This window comes from Lissotriton vulgaris, chromosome 6, assembly GCF_964263255.1.
Source record: "Lissotriton vulgaris chromosome 6, aLisVul1.2, whole genome shotgun sequence".
NCBI classification, from domain to species: Eukaryota; Metazoa; Chordata; class Amphibia; order Caudata; family Salamandridae; genus Lissotriton; species Lissotriton vulgaris.
This window is the reverse complement of record NC_141694.1, coordinates 1,781,598,996-1,781,615,939: the sequence shown is the minus strand read 5'-3', so window position 1 is coordinate 1,781,615,939 and position 16,944 is coordinate 1,781,598,996. Positions and strand designations below refer to the sequence as shown.

Genomic DNA, 16,944 nt, shown 5'->3' with positions numbered 1-16,944 from the left:
GCATACAACGCTGTTCTTTTTATATTAATGCCTCTGGCTCTCAACATTGTTTCAGATACTTGGGAGGTAAAGTGTACTTCATTGTCAGAAACAATGGAATCTGTTAACCCTTCCTTCTGAAAACATTATTTAAAATACTCAAGGACCACTTTTATCATGGGTTGAGAAATCCATTTATTCTCCACCCACTTATAAAAATAAGCAATTAGCACCAAACCATACAGTTTCCCCCACTGAAATGTTTTTCATAGGAAACAAGTAAATCAACAGCCAATTTTTCTCACGATCTTCCTGGCAATTCAGGGGTTATGCATTTAACTCTATTGGTAATCGAAGATTGATCTGTATCAGAACAAGTGTAACATTGCTCTTCAAAAGACGTCATTTGAGAATCCATGTATGGCCACCAAATTAATTTTCTAAATCTTTTTTTGTAATAGTCTCACCGAAAAGCCCTTCATGGCACTATTCAACAATGATTTGTCTAGGACTTTTAGGGGGAATAATACACATACCTTTCATAACAATACCATCCCCAACCGAAATGACACTTCTAACATTCCAAAAGACTTGCATCCCAGAGTTTAAAAGTTTCTCCTGTAGCCAACCTTTTTCATTAAATTCCATTATTTGCAGCAGCTGCTTGTCTAGCTGAACACCTTCAAACCAGCATTCTTTAAACAACGTTTTTTTCCATACTTCCGGAACATCATCAACAGATACAACAACACACTTTTCAACAATTTATATCACACACAATCAGCTCCCACTTTTCACGATTCAGAAATAAAGTTAGCTGAAAAATTATATTCATACAGCTATGCCTGTGCTGTTCCCATTAAGCAAAGCTAAAAGTAGCTTGTGATCAGGCTTTATGGAAAAACCCTGCCTCTATAAATACATCTTAAAGTGTTCAGCACCCCATGCATAAGCTAAAACTTCATGCTCTATTGTAGAAATGGTACTTTCAGCCAAAGAAAATTGTCTGGATGCATATGCAATTGTTTTTTCAATATTGTGATCCTCCTGATTCAAAATTACTCCCAACCTATCCAATCTAGCATCAACAAATAAAACAAATGGACTTTTAGTCAAATGGAGACAGAGGAGCAGCATTCACAATAAATTACTTAATCTTTTCAAATGCGAGCTGATGTTCTTGCAATCAAATAAACCTTTCACCATTCTGTAGCAAAAATCAAAGCGGAGCAGGAATATGTGAAAAACTTGACTACAAATCTAGAGTTTAACTCACATAACTCTAAACATTATCTCAACTGATCTTTATCAGTTGGAGCAGGCATGGACTCAATGGACTGCAGCAAACTGGTTTAGCACATATACCTTTTCTAAAAAAAACATTACCTCAACTTTCTACTTCCTGAATTAAAGGAATTTGTAAGGGCATACCTTTCTCATGCAAAATCTGTAAAACAGAAGATCATCTAGCAATGTGTGTTTCAACACTATCTGCAAAAATAAATATGTCATCCTGAAAAGCAATTACACCCTCAATTTCACCAAAGAGTGAAAACATAAGTTTGTGAAAAACAGATGCAGCTGACGCCAGGCCAAACATCATTCTTATGCATCTAAAAGTCCCATCCGGTGTAATGAAAGCAATTAAATGTCTGCAATCCTCTTCAAATTCTATTTGGTGATAAGCAGACTTGAAATCAATACACATGAAACATTTTGCTCCATTAATCAGTGCAAGTAACTCTTGAATCTTTGGAAGGGGATGACATACTACAATAATCTGTTTGTTAAGAGATCTTAAACCCACACAAAATCTTGGAGTGCCAGATATTTTTTTGACTATAACTATGGCAGCAACCCACTCAGAAGCATCAACTGCTTCAATAACACCATCATCTTGTAGTTGTGTGAGTAATACATTATATTCTATCCTGGCACTTAGAGGAACATCCCTAAGCTTATGTCTAACAGTTGATGCACCAGACTTAAGTTTAATCTTGTGTGTGAATCCCTTCACAACCCAAAATCTTTACAAAACACAACTTGAAATTGTTCAGTGATTCTTTCAGTACCTTGATGAATGGTCATACAGTAAACTCGTGACTCGGCTGAGGGATCAAAACTCACTCCCAAATGCCCCTGGTGTCTCCACCCCGGAACATGCTGACAATTTCTATTTACATAAATCTTCTCTAAAATGGTGCAAGACCCAAAGGAAATTGCAGTTATAAAATAATCTAAAATATTTATGATGGAGTTTCCATAACCAAAGGCCTTATTTTACAATTTCAAGTCCATTCAAGATTTCTTGAAGAACCCATCAGAAATCAAATAACAAGGAGAACCAGAGTCAACCATCATAATAGTCTTAATTTCATCGATGGCAATTTCACAAGTCGGAGTTTTACATGGCTCCTTATCAATTCTGCACAACAAGAACTATGTCCTCTCTCTCAATTTCCTCAGAGGTGCTTTTGTAATGTACTCTCTTGGATAATTTGAATGATGTATTGATATCTGCACATGTTAGAAAAGTGTCTGACTTTACCACACTCAAAGCAGTCTTATTGATGGCTGGACATGCAGACTTGTTTGAATAAACATTGGAATCACATTTGGAACATGCTGTACCCCCAGCAACATAATATTTGACTTTGTTGAATTGCGAATTACTGCTAAATTGACATAAGTATCTTCGCCATTAAAAATCTTCACTGATCTGACAGATCTTTCAATACCTTAGGCAATCTCAATACCTTCAGCAATATATGGATGTGCATGTCTGAGAATTTGTTCCTGAATTTCTTTACTGTAGCAATGCATGATTATTTGGTCTCGCATATACTGCTCCGTAATTACTCCAAAGCCGATATTTGCTGCCAAAACACGCAAAGCTGCCCGTATTTCTCAGTAGGTTCCGTGTACATTTGATGTCTCGAATAAAAGTTAAATCCCTCCATGGCCACGTGTGGTTCAACTGTGAAATGTAATCCAAGTCTATCCAAGGCCACATTAAACTCATCATATTCCTGTAGCCCTTGAGATGTAGGTAAAACCGGGAGATGATCAATTGGTTCTTGTGCCTTAATACCAATTGAATTTCTCAACAATTCTTTCTTTCTGGCAGCAGGAAGGGAATTCCCACCAATAGCTACCATACAATTGTTATATATCCCCAGCGACTTAGACCACTGCATGGGTTGATCACCCAGATTCCGAAGTAGTGGAGGTGGAGGAATATAGCACTACTGCATTATGAGAAATATTTATAGTTGCAAGACCATATAGATAAAAATTATTATTACCCACTGTACCTAAAGAGATTCAAAAAGTAACAGGAGAAGCACAGGATGCCAAAGAAGTGCTTTGGCAGCAAAGTGAAACACTAAGGGATAGCTTATAGCTAAAGGCAAACACTGAAGATGCTATAAAAAGAAATGTGTTATCAATATCAGATAGCATTTGTATAGGAGTTGATTGACCCGCAATGTCAAAAGCAGTGGAGTGCAAATTCCGGGTTAACTTAAGACGGTGGCACGCTGGTACATTGAACCAGATGGCTCTTGGCAGTAGAAGGCATGCAAGGGTTGCTGCAGGGAGACGGCAGGACATTTGAAGGTGAGGAGTGAGTCACTACAGACTTTGCAGCGGGCTGTGTGGATGCTCAAACAAAGGCAGACAAAAGTTTAATGTAGCAGAAAAGCGAGATGAGTAATCTACACGAACTCAGACCTTTACAGTGATGAAACGGAGCCTTCAGAGAAAGTGAAGCAATGAAGTATTGTTCTCCACTGAGTACATTTCCTACAGCTGGGGACCAGTTCTTCTCATTGCCAAATTGAAGAAGACACAGTGAAACAGAGGAAACTTTCAATAACTTTATTTTCATACGAAAGTCCTCCGGATGAGGAGACGTGGTAGCCAGTAGAGGAAAGAAGATGAAACGGACTCCTATTCAAAATTCAACACCCTATACAGATTCGAAACTGAACATCCCTAAGCTACTAAGGAGGTAAGAGTAGAGTGGAAAACAACAGCCTTGTGCTAACATGAGGTAGTTAATTTATAAAAACGTATAAAATAGAATAAAAGGAAAAACCAAGGTACTATTGAGGATTGTTGGGGTTCAGGGATGGCTAGCAAGGGTAAAGGGGCTTTAAGCATTTTCAAGGGTTGAGGGAAGAAGAGCTTTAAGGAGTAGTAAGGGTTTGCTAGGATTTAGGGAAGGGTAGTATTAGGTGCTCAAGATGTTTATTTATTTTTGAGAGAAGGATAGCGTTATGGGGTGGTAAGGGCGTTCAGCATTTGGGGAAAGGTAGCATTAAGTAGTGGGTGGGGTTTTAAAGGCTCATGGATGGGAAGCATTAGGGAGTATTAAGGGGTTACTAGGCTACAGTTTGAAAAATTAAAAAATGCAAGTCATAAAAGAGACTTTTATAATTCAACCATGTTTGAATTGTAATAGTTAACAATGAAAGCCTCAAAACTATTACCTCATCAATTTCAACTTGACTTTAATGTAGTCAGCCTTTGAATATCAGCTTTATTATGAATACCCATTTTTATGTAGTGTCCACACTCCAAAGACAAACGACTCTGAGTTTCCACTGCTCCCCAAAAATGGTCTGTAGAGGAATATATAGCCTTGTATGTATTGGATTGCTAGTGAAAAATCCAAAGAAGTTAAGATATTAAGAACTTCAAGGTTCAAGCTATCTCAGTTAAAAAGTAAACGTATCATTAAAAAATAAGGTACTCACGGCCCTAGGAAAACATTAGTAACTTTTTCAAAAGAGAAACATATTGCCACTGATGTAAATGGGGCCATAACAGTCAAAAAGCCCTCAGCGTCCTTAAGTAATACTCAGAAGGCCGAACCATGCTTTCACACCATTAAATCAACATCAATTCAAAGTGAACTGGTTGCCTGCTTCAAAGTAAAGGATGTGGTTTTAGACCTCTGAATCAAAAAGCTCAAGAGCCTCTTCATGGGTGTTGAAATTATCAGTGGGAAATAAAGAAAATAGACACATGACTCTTATTGGATCCTTGCTTGAAGATTCAGGCTATCAGCAAAGTTAATAGTTGCATTATGAGGGCTGCTGGTTGAGGCAAGTCCACCCTGACTCAGAGTGCTTTAAGACTCCAGGGTGCAGGTGATGCTGTATGACTGTCTTATGCTAGGTATTGGTACTTATTGAAGTGGTGGCTTTGCAAAAGTTCAATGAGCATAGCCTGACTTATTTGCTAGCTCTATGATGAGGCACTTAAAGGCTTGAATTGTTAGATTCAGGGAAATATGCATGCAAATTGGAAAATGCAGACTGTAGGCTTCTACAGGGTTAGTCTAATGGAAATACACAAAAGGCGATGGAAGGAATGGTTGCAATAAGTCTAACTGCTGGTAATTGCTTGGAGTAGCATCCCAACCCATTGTTCTTTTGCTCACCATGCACCTCAGTTAGGACCCAGTCATATACAAATCACTCTTGACCCTGGCCCAATATAAACATTTCAGCCTGAACAACCAAGCTAGGTCATCTCTGAACCGGAGCACAAGCAACCTATTGAACCTGGCCCTCTCTGCAGGGTCACCCCCAGACATTTTGCCTTTATCCTCTGCTTTCTGCTGAATTTGTGTTTGTTGGCTTCAGGACCCACTGCTAACCAGTGCTAAAGTGCTTGTGCCCTCTTGTAAACATGGTAAAATTGGCTTGCACCTGGTTGGCATATTTAATTTACTTATAAGTCCCTTGTAGAGTGGTGTGCATTAAATTAAATTCTACTAGTGGGCCTGCAGCACATATTGAGCCATCCACTTGAGTAGCCTTTTAAACCATGCCCCAGACCTGCCATTGCAACCTGAATGCAGTTTTAAATTCCCAATTTGACATGGCAATGTAACCCTCTAGCTAAGTCTTAAACTCCACTTTTATTACATATAGGTCACCCCTAAAGTAGGCCATAGGTAGCCCATAGAGCAGCTCATAGGACAGGGTGCATTGTAAATGAAAGGTTGGACATGTACTTTTAAGTGTTACATGTCCTGGCAGTGAAAAACTCCTATGTTATTTTCTCACTACTGTGAGACCTTCCTGACCAATTGGATAACATTGTGTTGCCTTATTGCATTTAAAAAGTGCTAACGTTTGATCGGGACCAGATGAGCATTTCCTGTTTGCCATCTATGAAATTGTAATGAAATGGCAGCTTTAATGGTAAAGTAAGATTTGTAATTACAATTTTGAAAATAACATTTGTAGAAAGTTAGCATTTTTCTGCCCTTAGCCATGATAGATAGATAGATAGATAGATAGATAGATAGATAGATAGATAGATAGATAGATAGATAGATAGATAGATAGATAGATAGATATATAGATAGATAGATTCTTTTTTGTACAACTAATTAAAATTGTTACAATAGAAACTCCACCATTCACATTAAATGCAATATATGGTTAGCTAATAACAGATTAATGCTAAAAGGACATGGAAAAATTCTTTTTTTCAAATTAAGAACAGAACTTTAAAAATCCTCTGCATTCAATACCTGATAGGTTAGCTTTGCCCCCCACTGAACATTCCGATGCTGGAACCTAGGTAAAGTGCAGTGTTTAAGAATACTTTCAGTTTCTAAAGTGATAAATGTACCTCCAGTACAGATTTTGTGGCTGGGGCCTAGGTGGACTGCTTATAACACACGTTCAATCAAGGGTATCTTGTCACTGAATAACATACGTTTATTTTTATCCTTCTCAATGATACTCATTTTATTGACCTCAAAAGGATGAAAGGCTGTGGGGGATCCACCTGGATTTGAACCTGTGACTATCAAGTTAAACACAGACCCCTGCAGCAGAAGCATGAGTTCACTAAGCCACCAGACCCGGCAATATATGAAATGCAATGTTTTAATTGCATATTTAATTTAGGGGTCTAACTTGGAGGTGGAAAAGAAGTAATATGTTTAAAGTGCACAGGTGCTGATAGAGCCTGTTCAATGAGGAGACCCACGTTGGAAATAGTGATGTCCAGCCTCCATGGGCCAGGGTGATCTGTTTGATTTGAGGAGATGAACCAAAGCTATGTCCTAAATAAAGTGCACGTTTTTTCTGCAGCCTACTAACTGGCCATGAATTGGGGACTACTAAGTGTCATGGATAAAAAAAACCTACAATGGAAATAGTATTTTCTAGCCTCATGCAAATAAAGACCTCAGAGGGCACGAGATTCCGTATTCTCTTGTATCCCCAATACTTGACGTACTGCTTATCCCGTGTGCAGGGTCAGCTCATAATGCTTGTATAGACTACAACATTTTTTTGTCTTTGGTCTTGGCAGCCTGTCCGGAGTTTGCTATCCACCACGATGACGGTAGATGCTAGTGCTGTTTTCATGAATTTCAGAAATCAGACCACAAGCTGCAATGATGCGCCTTTCAGGCAGGCTTGCATGGTGCCTTGGCAAGTCTTGATGTTTAGTGCACACCATATTGGCTGCATCCAGGACTTTCTTAGTGTAAGTATCTTTTGGAGGTACAGAGATTGTAAATCAGTGACCCTACCGAAAGGCACGGAAAGGTAAATCGGCAGGACAATGTACATACAATGTTATAGCCCAGCAGACTGGACAATGGAAACGCATTCTACGCCAACATCAACAAGTCCCTACTCCGCAAACTCAAAACAATACAGACCACTGCCACCAGACTCGTCCTTGGCATCCCCTAACACGAACACATCAGCCAACACCTAAGAAGTCTCCACTGGCTCCCTGTGGGGAAAATAGTTACTTCCAAAATCCTCACTCATGCCTACAAATGCCTACACAACAACGGACCCAAATACCTCAACGACAGCATCAACTTTTATGTACCCAAAAGAAGCCTCTGATCTTCCAACCTTGAACTGGCCAAAACCCAGCGCATCCACAGAGCCAGAGCAGGCGGAAGATCCTTCTCACACATTGCAGCCAAGACCTGGAACAAGCTACAGGCAGACATCAGACGCGCCCCCTCCCTGAACACCTTCAGGAAGACCCTCAAGACCTGGCTCTTCTGCTAAACAAATCTGCAGATCACCCCCCACACCCCCCTCAGCGCCTTGAGACCCTCATAGGTGTAGCGCGCTTACTACTCCCTGATTTTTTGATTGATAGCCCAGGCCCCATATGCCACACTATTCAGGCTTGAACATCCTGTTCATTCAATATTAGTTTAGCATGGTTTGACCAACAGTTTTGAAACTGTGGACACGGGGAGGTCACTTGGCCAGATCTCACGGGCCCCCAAAACATCTAATGTAATGTTTAGATATCTATGACAGCTTGTCAAAGGATTGTTCATTACTTCCCAGTTTACAAGCCTGCCTTAGGTCATATAACTGAGTATAATTGGCAGTTTGACTTTGTGAATTACTCCCAGACAGTCACACAATAGAGGGATTAGGTGTGCCTGATTGGGCCAACTGCTGGCAGGATAGGGTGACAGAGCTGGGCACAGCTCCACTTGCAACTCAACAGACTATGCTCTGCCTTCATACAAAGGGTTTCTCACCTTCACATTGTCACTGCAGACAGCTTGGAGCCAGGCAAGAAGAGTCAGGAAATTCCAAGAACTTCAAAATGAAACCTCTAGAAACGTCTCCCAACTTCAAAGAGGGCACCAGGTATAAAAAAAGGGTCCTCAGACCTACTCTTAAGTTCACTTTCTGGACCTGCGGAAGCACTTTTGGAGGACTGCCTGTTGGTTAGCCTGCTGTAAACACCACAAGAATGCGCTGCTGCACCTGAAAGGACTGCTTTGCTGCCTGTATAGTACCATTAACACTTAGAGGCCAGCCTGCTGTTTGGGCCCTGCATCTTCATCTGAACCCAGGACTACCAGACTAACTCCAAGGGCTAGTTTGCTGACCACTTGTTCAGAGCCACAGGGACAAAAAATGAACCTACACCTGGATCCAGCCGGATTGAGTCCTTAACCCCCAAGTGGTGTCCCACAAGTCCTGGACCTTTGGGTGTGGTGCTCAAATAGCCAACATTCAAAACTTGTGAAATTTCTGGCAACAATCTGCTCTGAGAACTGAGGGAATACTGGGACCAACCTGCTCGTTGATCCGCCTAAGGTGCATCCTACCATTTGGCCTGACTTCACCACTGATCCGGCTAAGTTCTTCTTTTTAGCAGCAAATCTTGTTCAGCAGTCCTTCACCAAAGGGGTATCCAACGTTCTGCAACTGTCTTCAGCTACGGCCTCCTGTCGTGCCCGCTAGAGATTTTTAGCCTAAATAAAAGTGACTAAATTCGAACATAGAAATTTTCACTGCAACTTCATCCAGCGGCTCCCCAACAACAACGTTCCTCCCTCAGATACAGCCTGCATCCTTGCTCCACTAAACTTGACCTTCTCAGAACATTTTTCTTTAAAATTCTTCTATATCTGAAGGTAAGCGCCAACTGGCCCCAATATATTTCTTTCATATTACCTGTGCTCCATCGCAGTCAACCATACTTTTTACTTTGACCTGGTCTCAAATGACTAGATGTCCACAGTTGGCAGTGTGACCTTTAAGGCACTAGTTTTTAGTTGAAATAAAGAAATATAATGACCCCAGTTCCACTGATTGAATTCTGTCATTTGGTGTAAAATAATATATTAAAATGTACTCTATTTTTCTAAATTGGTGTCTGATTTTTCTTGTGTTGTGTTTTCGCGTTATAATTGTTTGAGTGCTGCATACATACTTTGCACATTGCCTCTAAGTTAATCCCGACTGTTATTGTGCCAAGCTACACAGGGTTTTTGCATAGGTTGATTTTTGTGATTTTTTCGTGGTACTCTCGCTGGGATTGTGGCTGTTCCTTGACCAGGGCTAACATCAAGAAAACCAATTAACAAGGTCAGCCAACAACCCAATTTTATACAGAACTCAAGACTGGTTTTGTCCTGAATAGGGCTGATCAGTGGTGTATCGCTTGGTTTCAGTGGCACACTGAGCAAAATAACTACCTCTGTTTGGACAAATTGCAACCATTCCTCCCATCACTTTTGTGTGCTTAGTGTAATGGAATGGAAAGGAATGGAATGGAAGTGTAATGGAAAATGTTAGTTCCACAGAGTGCAGCTCCCTCTCATTTACACAGTACTCAGACATCCCAGGGCAAGTTCTTCCAGGAGAGGGCTCAAAATGTGTTGGTAAAGGCCACGCAGGATACTCTCTGATCCAGTTGTAGTGACATATTTTAGAAACAAAAATTCATGACGGAGACGGGGATACCTCTCCTGAAAGTCCATTGCATTTAACCCCTCCCATGCTGATGACGGAACCGCTCCGTCATCAGCTGCGGTGGTGTTGTGCTGATGACGGAGCCGTTCCGCCATGGCCTGCTCGACGCTCCTGCGCGGCGCGAATTCCGCGCCTGCGCTGAGCGTTCTATTGAGCGGAACCACTCCGTCATAAGCACAGCGCAACCGACGCTGGTGACGGAGAGGTTCCCTCACCAGCATGCACCCGCCCTTCCGCCCCGCCCCCTTAGCACTGCGGCAGAATAGCCGCCGCAGTGAAGGGGTTAAAAGGCAGAACAGCAAAAATCAGCAAACCCAGGTGAAACTCTTCGCTTTCCCCCCAACTCCATCTATTTCTCTGCCACTGCATCCTACAGAGCTACCGAGGACTACTCCAATAAGCATTTAATCCAGTCCTACCAAACGACTGAGCCTCCCGAGTCCACATTGCCGTGTCTGGCTGGCGAAATTTCTTCTTGGACCCTTTCAGAAAGAAATGTTTCTTAAGCAGGCCCTAATCAATCTGTCCATTTGCATTCTGTGTGCTGTATGAGTTCCTGTTTACCATGCTTGGAGACCAGAGGGATTCTAGCTCTGAAGTGTTGGGGGCTTTTTCTGAAAATATTTTTCATATTCTATAGCTGTCAGACTGTTGATTGTAATATAACTTCACCAATGACGATTTCAGACCAAGTTACTTGCATCTTCTGAATTACCTCTGCTTCCATTTAGCATTCGCATGTGCAGATATGTTGTCACATATACCTATACAGGATATGCATGACTGGGTCTAGTCAATAACCTGGCTGCAGCTTCAGCATAAGTCCAAAATGTGTAGGCCTCATTCACAAAGCTATTTGCTTATTTAAGCCTGACTACAATTCAGATATAGCCTTTTTTTTAAGTGCAAAGCAATGTGTGCAATTCACAGATCTCAGTTTCATGCGACACTATTTGTTCACAGAGGTTTCAATATCAATGTTTTTTAACACTTTTTGTTAGATTTTGTGCAAAGATTCCATATACAACATGCAAATATTGCAGATCCTGTGATGAAAGGCCATAGAAGTGTATTTATTCAAGCATAACTTCGCTTTTTTGGATTCTTACAAACCATATACGACTGATCCCTGCCTGGAAAGCACCATGCATTGTCTTCTGGCAAGAACAGGCTAGAAATTCCATTTGCACCGACTCTCTTGCAAAAATAGACTTGTGTACATCTGTGCATTGGAAAAGAGAAATTTACAAAATGTTTTTAGGATTTTCTTCCATAAACTATACCTACCAGAGGTGTAAAGGAGTGACATGAAAATGTTTTGTGGATCTCAAACAATTGAATCACTGCACCCATGAATGGTCAGAAATCCGCAGTTGTATGTCAGAATATCATTCGTAAAAACATAATCTGGTGGAAATATTTGTCCTAAACGTCACTTACATGAGTATCATCTCATTGGATGTATATTGCATGTTATTACCTTAACTAAAATGAAATACAACTGTAAATGATATTTAGGACACAATGTTTGCCTTGGGCAATATTTTATTTGCAGTATTCTGGTACCATACTGAAGCTTGCAGGAGTAGATTCTATATTTTACCAGTATGAAAGTAAAACAGAGAAAACAGCGGAAGGGTAGGACTGCAGGAAGAAGGCCATAAGTACAAGTTGGTTCTGGTCTTTACATTGGTGAAGGGTACTGAGGTTAAGAAGCCAGATACCTCCCTTCTGATAAAGGCAGGTGAAGAAAGTATGAGTGATGGTCACAGTTGTCAGTAAGCGAAAGGTACAGAGAATCAAATATTTGTGCAGTCCTAATACTCCTTCTGAACCCTGCTAGTTTCTAAAGGATAGGTTGGATGGGGGTATAAAAGGCCCCAGGTGGTACCCTAAGTCGGTTCATCAGCTGTCACTCTCCAACTTTTAGACCAGTCGATGTTGTAGGAATGGCATAACCTGAACCACACTGCGTCCCTTGGATCATGGGAGGGATGAGGCAGACATTCCTTGGAAGTGGTCCTCTTGCATTAGATCCTGATGTGGGGGTTCCTGTTTTTAAATTGCTCTTTGTTGACTCTATGGAGCACAGTTATCCCCCATGAATTATAAATGTTGATTGGTCGTAGCTGTATCTCTGCAGGAATAATGTAGCAATGCAGATCTGATGTTGGTGAGGTCAGCATCCCAGCAACTAGCAGTGCAGTGTAAGGGTTAAATAATCAAGTACTTCAGAACAACTGGGGTCGATGGTGAGTGCTCTAGTACTGTATGTGTGTGAAACATCTTAATTTGTTTAGTTCCCCATTGTATTTTGTTTAGAAGTTGTAAGCAAAATCATTTGGATTAGAAAAATATCGAGGGCGGAGCTAAAATACCCACATCTGGGAGCTATCACTGCTTTGGACATTCTTGGATACTTCATCAGGAAGGAATTATCCACAGTGCATATGTCTTAAAACCACTCTTCCATGTCTGGTTAATAAATCTATGTGTAGAGTAACTCCTATGATGCTAGCCTTCTGTACCCCAGAGATGGGCACTAGCAGCTGTTTACTCTTCGATTCCCTCAGCTCCTAATCTGTTTTCATCAATCCGTTTTCGGGCCAGTCAGGAATTATGCTATGAGGCTATTCGGGTAGTGTATAGTCTAACTTAGGTCTTCATTCAAAGTTTAGCAGATTAGGAACTTCCAACAAGATGTGGTGGATGCCCTGCCCACCACCTTTAAAGTGCCACTGACTTCAATGCACTCTTAATACAGGCAGATCCAACACTGACTGGTAGATGTCCCACATCTGCCCAACTCTAATCAAGGCCCTTGGACAACATGTTTGGTGTTATCATTGCACATTCAATGTTCATTCGATAACAAGATCAGATTGTAGCACATACTACGCAGACAAAAAAATATTCAACCCACCCTCCACCCCTTCTTCCTTCTGTCCCTCCCTTCCTCATTCCCTCACTTATTTTTCTTCCATCCTTTCCTTCCTCCTGATTCAAATCATTATTTCCATCAATCAATAACCATCAATACTCGAAATCTATATATGCATTGGAGCTCTTACTCTTGGGTTTTACTCTGGCAACAGCAACAAGTCTCTGAGACAGCCTCCTACCTCCTTTTCTGATCTCCTCTTACATTTTAATTATCTTGAGATAAAATTAACACCATGTCAACCTATTGTCCTACTCATCTGGAGTGCTGTCATGTTTAATAGCTCTCTCACTTTGAATGAGCCTTTGGCACAGAAATTAAACTGCTTCCAACATTGAGCTCTGAGGCAAGGTAGAGACTGGCAGATGGTGGGAGCCTACCAGAAAATAAAGGCGATTACCCAATTTGGGGCCAATATTAGGGTTCGCCCACCCAAGTTAGAGGTAGAAAATTACTGGGTTTCCACTGGCTCCAGTGAGGAAACCGATGACATGTTGACACATCCAAAACTGGCCCACCAGGCCATAGTGACAATTGTCCTGCTCTATTAGGGCTTGGTAACCATCGTTGTTTTTTCTGCCAAGGCACTTCATGCAAAGCATGGCGGATCTGGGCAGGGAAAATAATCAATGGCAAGCTGGGGGTATTTGATGTTTTGCTTTTTAGAAATAAACCCCAATTTTAAGATTTGTTTCTGAAAATGAAAAATAAAATCAAAGTCGGCAAACAAAATAGGTTGTCTCTATTCAAAAGTAATTTAGTGTACCCACCATATCAAAGCACACATTTAATCAAAAGGTAGATGGGGATCACTAAACACAGTAGCTAGTCCTCCTACAGAGATTAAATGGCTTGGTAGGTTACTGGACTGAAGGAAAGCCCACCAGGGGCTAAAGGACCCACTGACCTTACTGACTCTTGTTTTTTTTTTTTAACTCTTTTTATTGCAATAGAAAAACATGATAAAATTGTATTTATTTTCACAATTGGAGCAACATAGTACATCATATGTATCATAGAAACATGGACACCCCTCATATAATTTAAAAACACATATCGCTAACCTTTTCATCTTGTAGGCAAGACTCCCCATCCATGCTGTCAGTCTTCTTCGAGTTGAGCAGATCCACTAACAGGAGCACAGAGCACCCCCCTACTAGCATTTCAACTCCACCAGATCTTGGACCATTTCTGGGGGCATCCTCTACTCTCATAATTCATCCTTTCCACCTGCATGCATCAATTCATATCTCTCTCCAAATTTCCCAAAGTCAGCTTAGAATCTGCTCTGCATTTTCTTGTTATATTATATTTCGCGACCATGAGCCCCAATGTAACCCATAGTCGCTCCCCTGTTGTTAGATCTGTTGCCTCCCAAATATTCAACAGGCATAGTTGGGGTGAGGCCTCAACATTGTCTGTACACAATGTCATCATGCACGACATCACTTCCATTCAATATTCCTGGATCACCAGGCAGCCCCACCACTTATGAAAAATGTGCCATCAAGGCTACAGCTCCTGGGGCCTTGCAGTGAGGCTAAATTCCTCATTTTGACCAGTGTTGTGCAAGCATCGTATTCTCTATGCAGAATCTTCAATTGGACCAATCAAAAGAGTGAGCGTGTGGCCACCTCTCCAGGAAATGCCATCGCCTCCAACCATTCATCATTTTCAAATGCCCCAGGTCTCCCAACCACCACTCTAGGGTGTCTGGGGAGTTATTTAGTATTTTTCGGTATGTTAAAGTTACTGCTTTTTTCTGCATGTAGTCGTCTAGACGTATTCTTGGCACTTTTGCAAACTCTCCACTTTGTGTTTATGTTTTTAAAAGTAAAATCATTTATTTGATTTTTGATACTTTTCACATATTTAATAAACGATTGAAACAGTAATTCAAACTTAGCAAACAAGCTAAACAATAATGACGAAGAACAGATATTATCTCAATAATATACTAATTATTCTATCAAATCATCTTCTATATAAATAAAAATGAAATTTCGTTTGTTCAAAATCTTAAATTTCCAAAAGTTCCTCGCTGATTGCTTTGAAATTTTGACACAACGTTGGATTCGATTAAGCGCGTGTTTATATATACACAACGTTGGATTCGAATACGCGCGTGTCCAATACGCGTGTGTTTTTATTCGAAAGGCCAAACAGACCCTATCGATTTGGTTGCTGTGCAATAACCACAAGGGACGCATAGAGACAATAGTCTACATATATTAAGATGGACAGTTGGTGTAAGGATGGCAGAATGGGAAATGGGTGGAGGGAGGGGGGAGGAGTGGGTTCACTTTGCAACATTAGCATGTGTTTATATATATACACAACGTTGGATTCGAATATGCGATTATCCAATGCGCACATGTTTTTAATTGAAAGGCCGAATAGACCCTATCGATTTGGTTGCTGGGCAACAAATACAAGGGACGCATAGAGACAATGGTCTACATATATTAGGATGGACAGTTGGTATCAGGATGTCAGACCGGGAAGTGGGTGGAGGGAGGGGGAAGGAGTTGGTTCACTTTGTAACATTAGCCCGTGTTTATATATACACAATGTTGGATTCGAATACGCGCGTGTACAATACGCGCATGTTTTTCATCGAAAGTCCGAACAGACCCTATCCATTTGCTTTCTTCGCAACAACTACAAGGGACACATATAGACAATAGTCACAAAAAGATATTGTATACCCACAAGCATTGTGAAATTAAACATATTAGAAACGGGCACTTACTCTTTTCTTTCTCTTCCATTTAACCAGACTGAGCCACAGCAATGCGTGGCCGGGTACAGCTAGTTATGAATAAAAAGGAGGCAGTAAGAGAACGAATAAGAAATGAGAATAAAGACTGCATTTTTGCATTCGCCATCATCTGCCTCTATAAGTGAAGAAGGCTTCCCCACCTTTTTAGCTTTGTGTACTCAGTGACATAATGCAAAACAATGGCACCCCCATGCCTTGTAGAATGTGGTGCATAGCACCTAGAGCTGCCTTATCTCACAGATATTCATGCGCATTAGCCTGAAATGGGGACCACATGTGTTGGGGAGGGCGCGCTTATGATGCACTGATCTGCATTACACCTCTGCCTACGCTGCACAAATACGTTCATGCATTGTCTTGTGTCAATGAAAGAATTGTTCTCCTCACGTTTCTCATGTTAACAACTGTGTGATCTCTTTTTTTTTTCAGCCAATCCCTGCTTATTCCTGGACCGCAATCCTGATTGCCTTAAATATAAACCACAATGCTCGCAATTGAACGTAGCCTCTGTATGCCAAGCAACATGCAAATGTGTCTAACTCTGTACACTGTAGGAATGTAAGAGGTATATGGGCAGGAGTAATATCAGCAGCGGTCGGTAGTGGGAGTACCTGCCGGGCAGTGAAGTGGGGAGGGGGAGGGGCGGGGTGGGGGGTAGTAATGTATGGAGTACAGGACTTTAAACATATAAATAAATAAACCGAATTTCGTTGCGTGCACTGCATCCCTAAATGTGAAGCAGTGCGCGCAACACAATTTGTTTTATTTATTTATATGTTTACTTACCTGTACAGCTCTGTAACCCATACATTACTACCCCCCACCCTGCCCCTCCCCCTCCCCATGTCACCGCCCTGCAGGTACTCCCACTACCGACCGCGGCTGAGTAAAATGAGTCACAACGCCGTTTTTCATATTCAGCATCATGTAGTAAATTCTCTTACAAACATGCTCAC

General features: G+C 41.1%; 1 protein-coding gene across 1 annotated transcript in view; it reads left to right on the top strand.

The window, feature by feature from the left end:
• LOC147709475 (serotriflin-like) overlaps nt 1-16,572 on the top strand; it is a 260,350-nt gene extending 243,778 nt beyond the window's left edge. Inside the window, exon 7 of the mRNA XM_086925499.1 lies at nt 16,418-16,572. Coding sequence (XP_086781625.1) covers nt 16,418-16,527 — 110 coding nt within the window. The 3' untranslated portion in view covers nt 16,528-16,572. The remainder of the gene's footprint in view (nt 1-16,417) is intronic.
• Nucleotides 16,573-16,944: the final 372 nt, after the last annotated feature.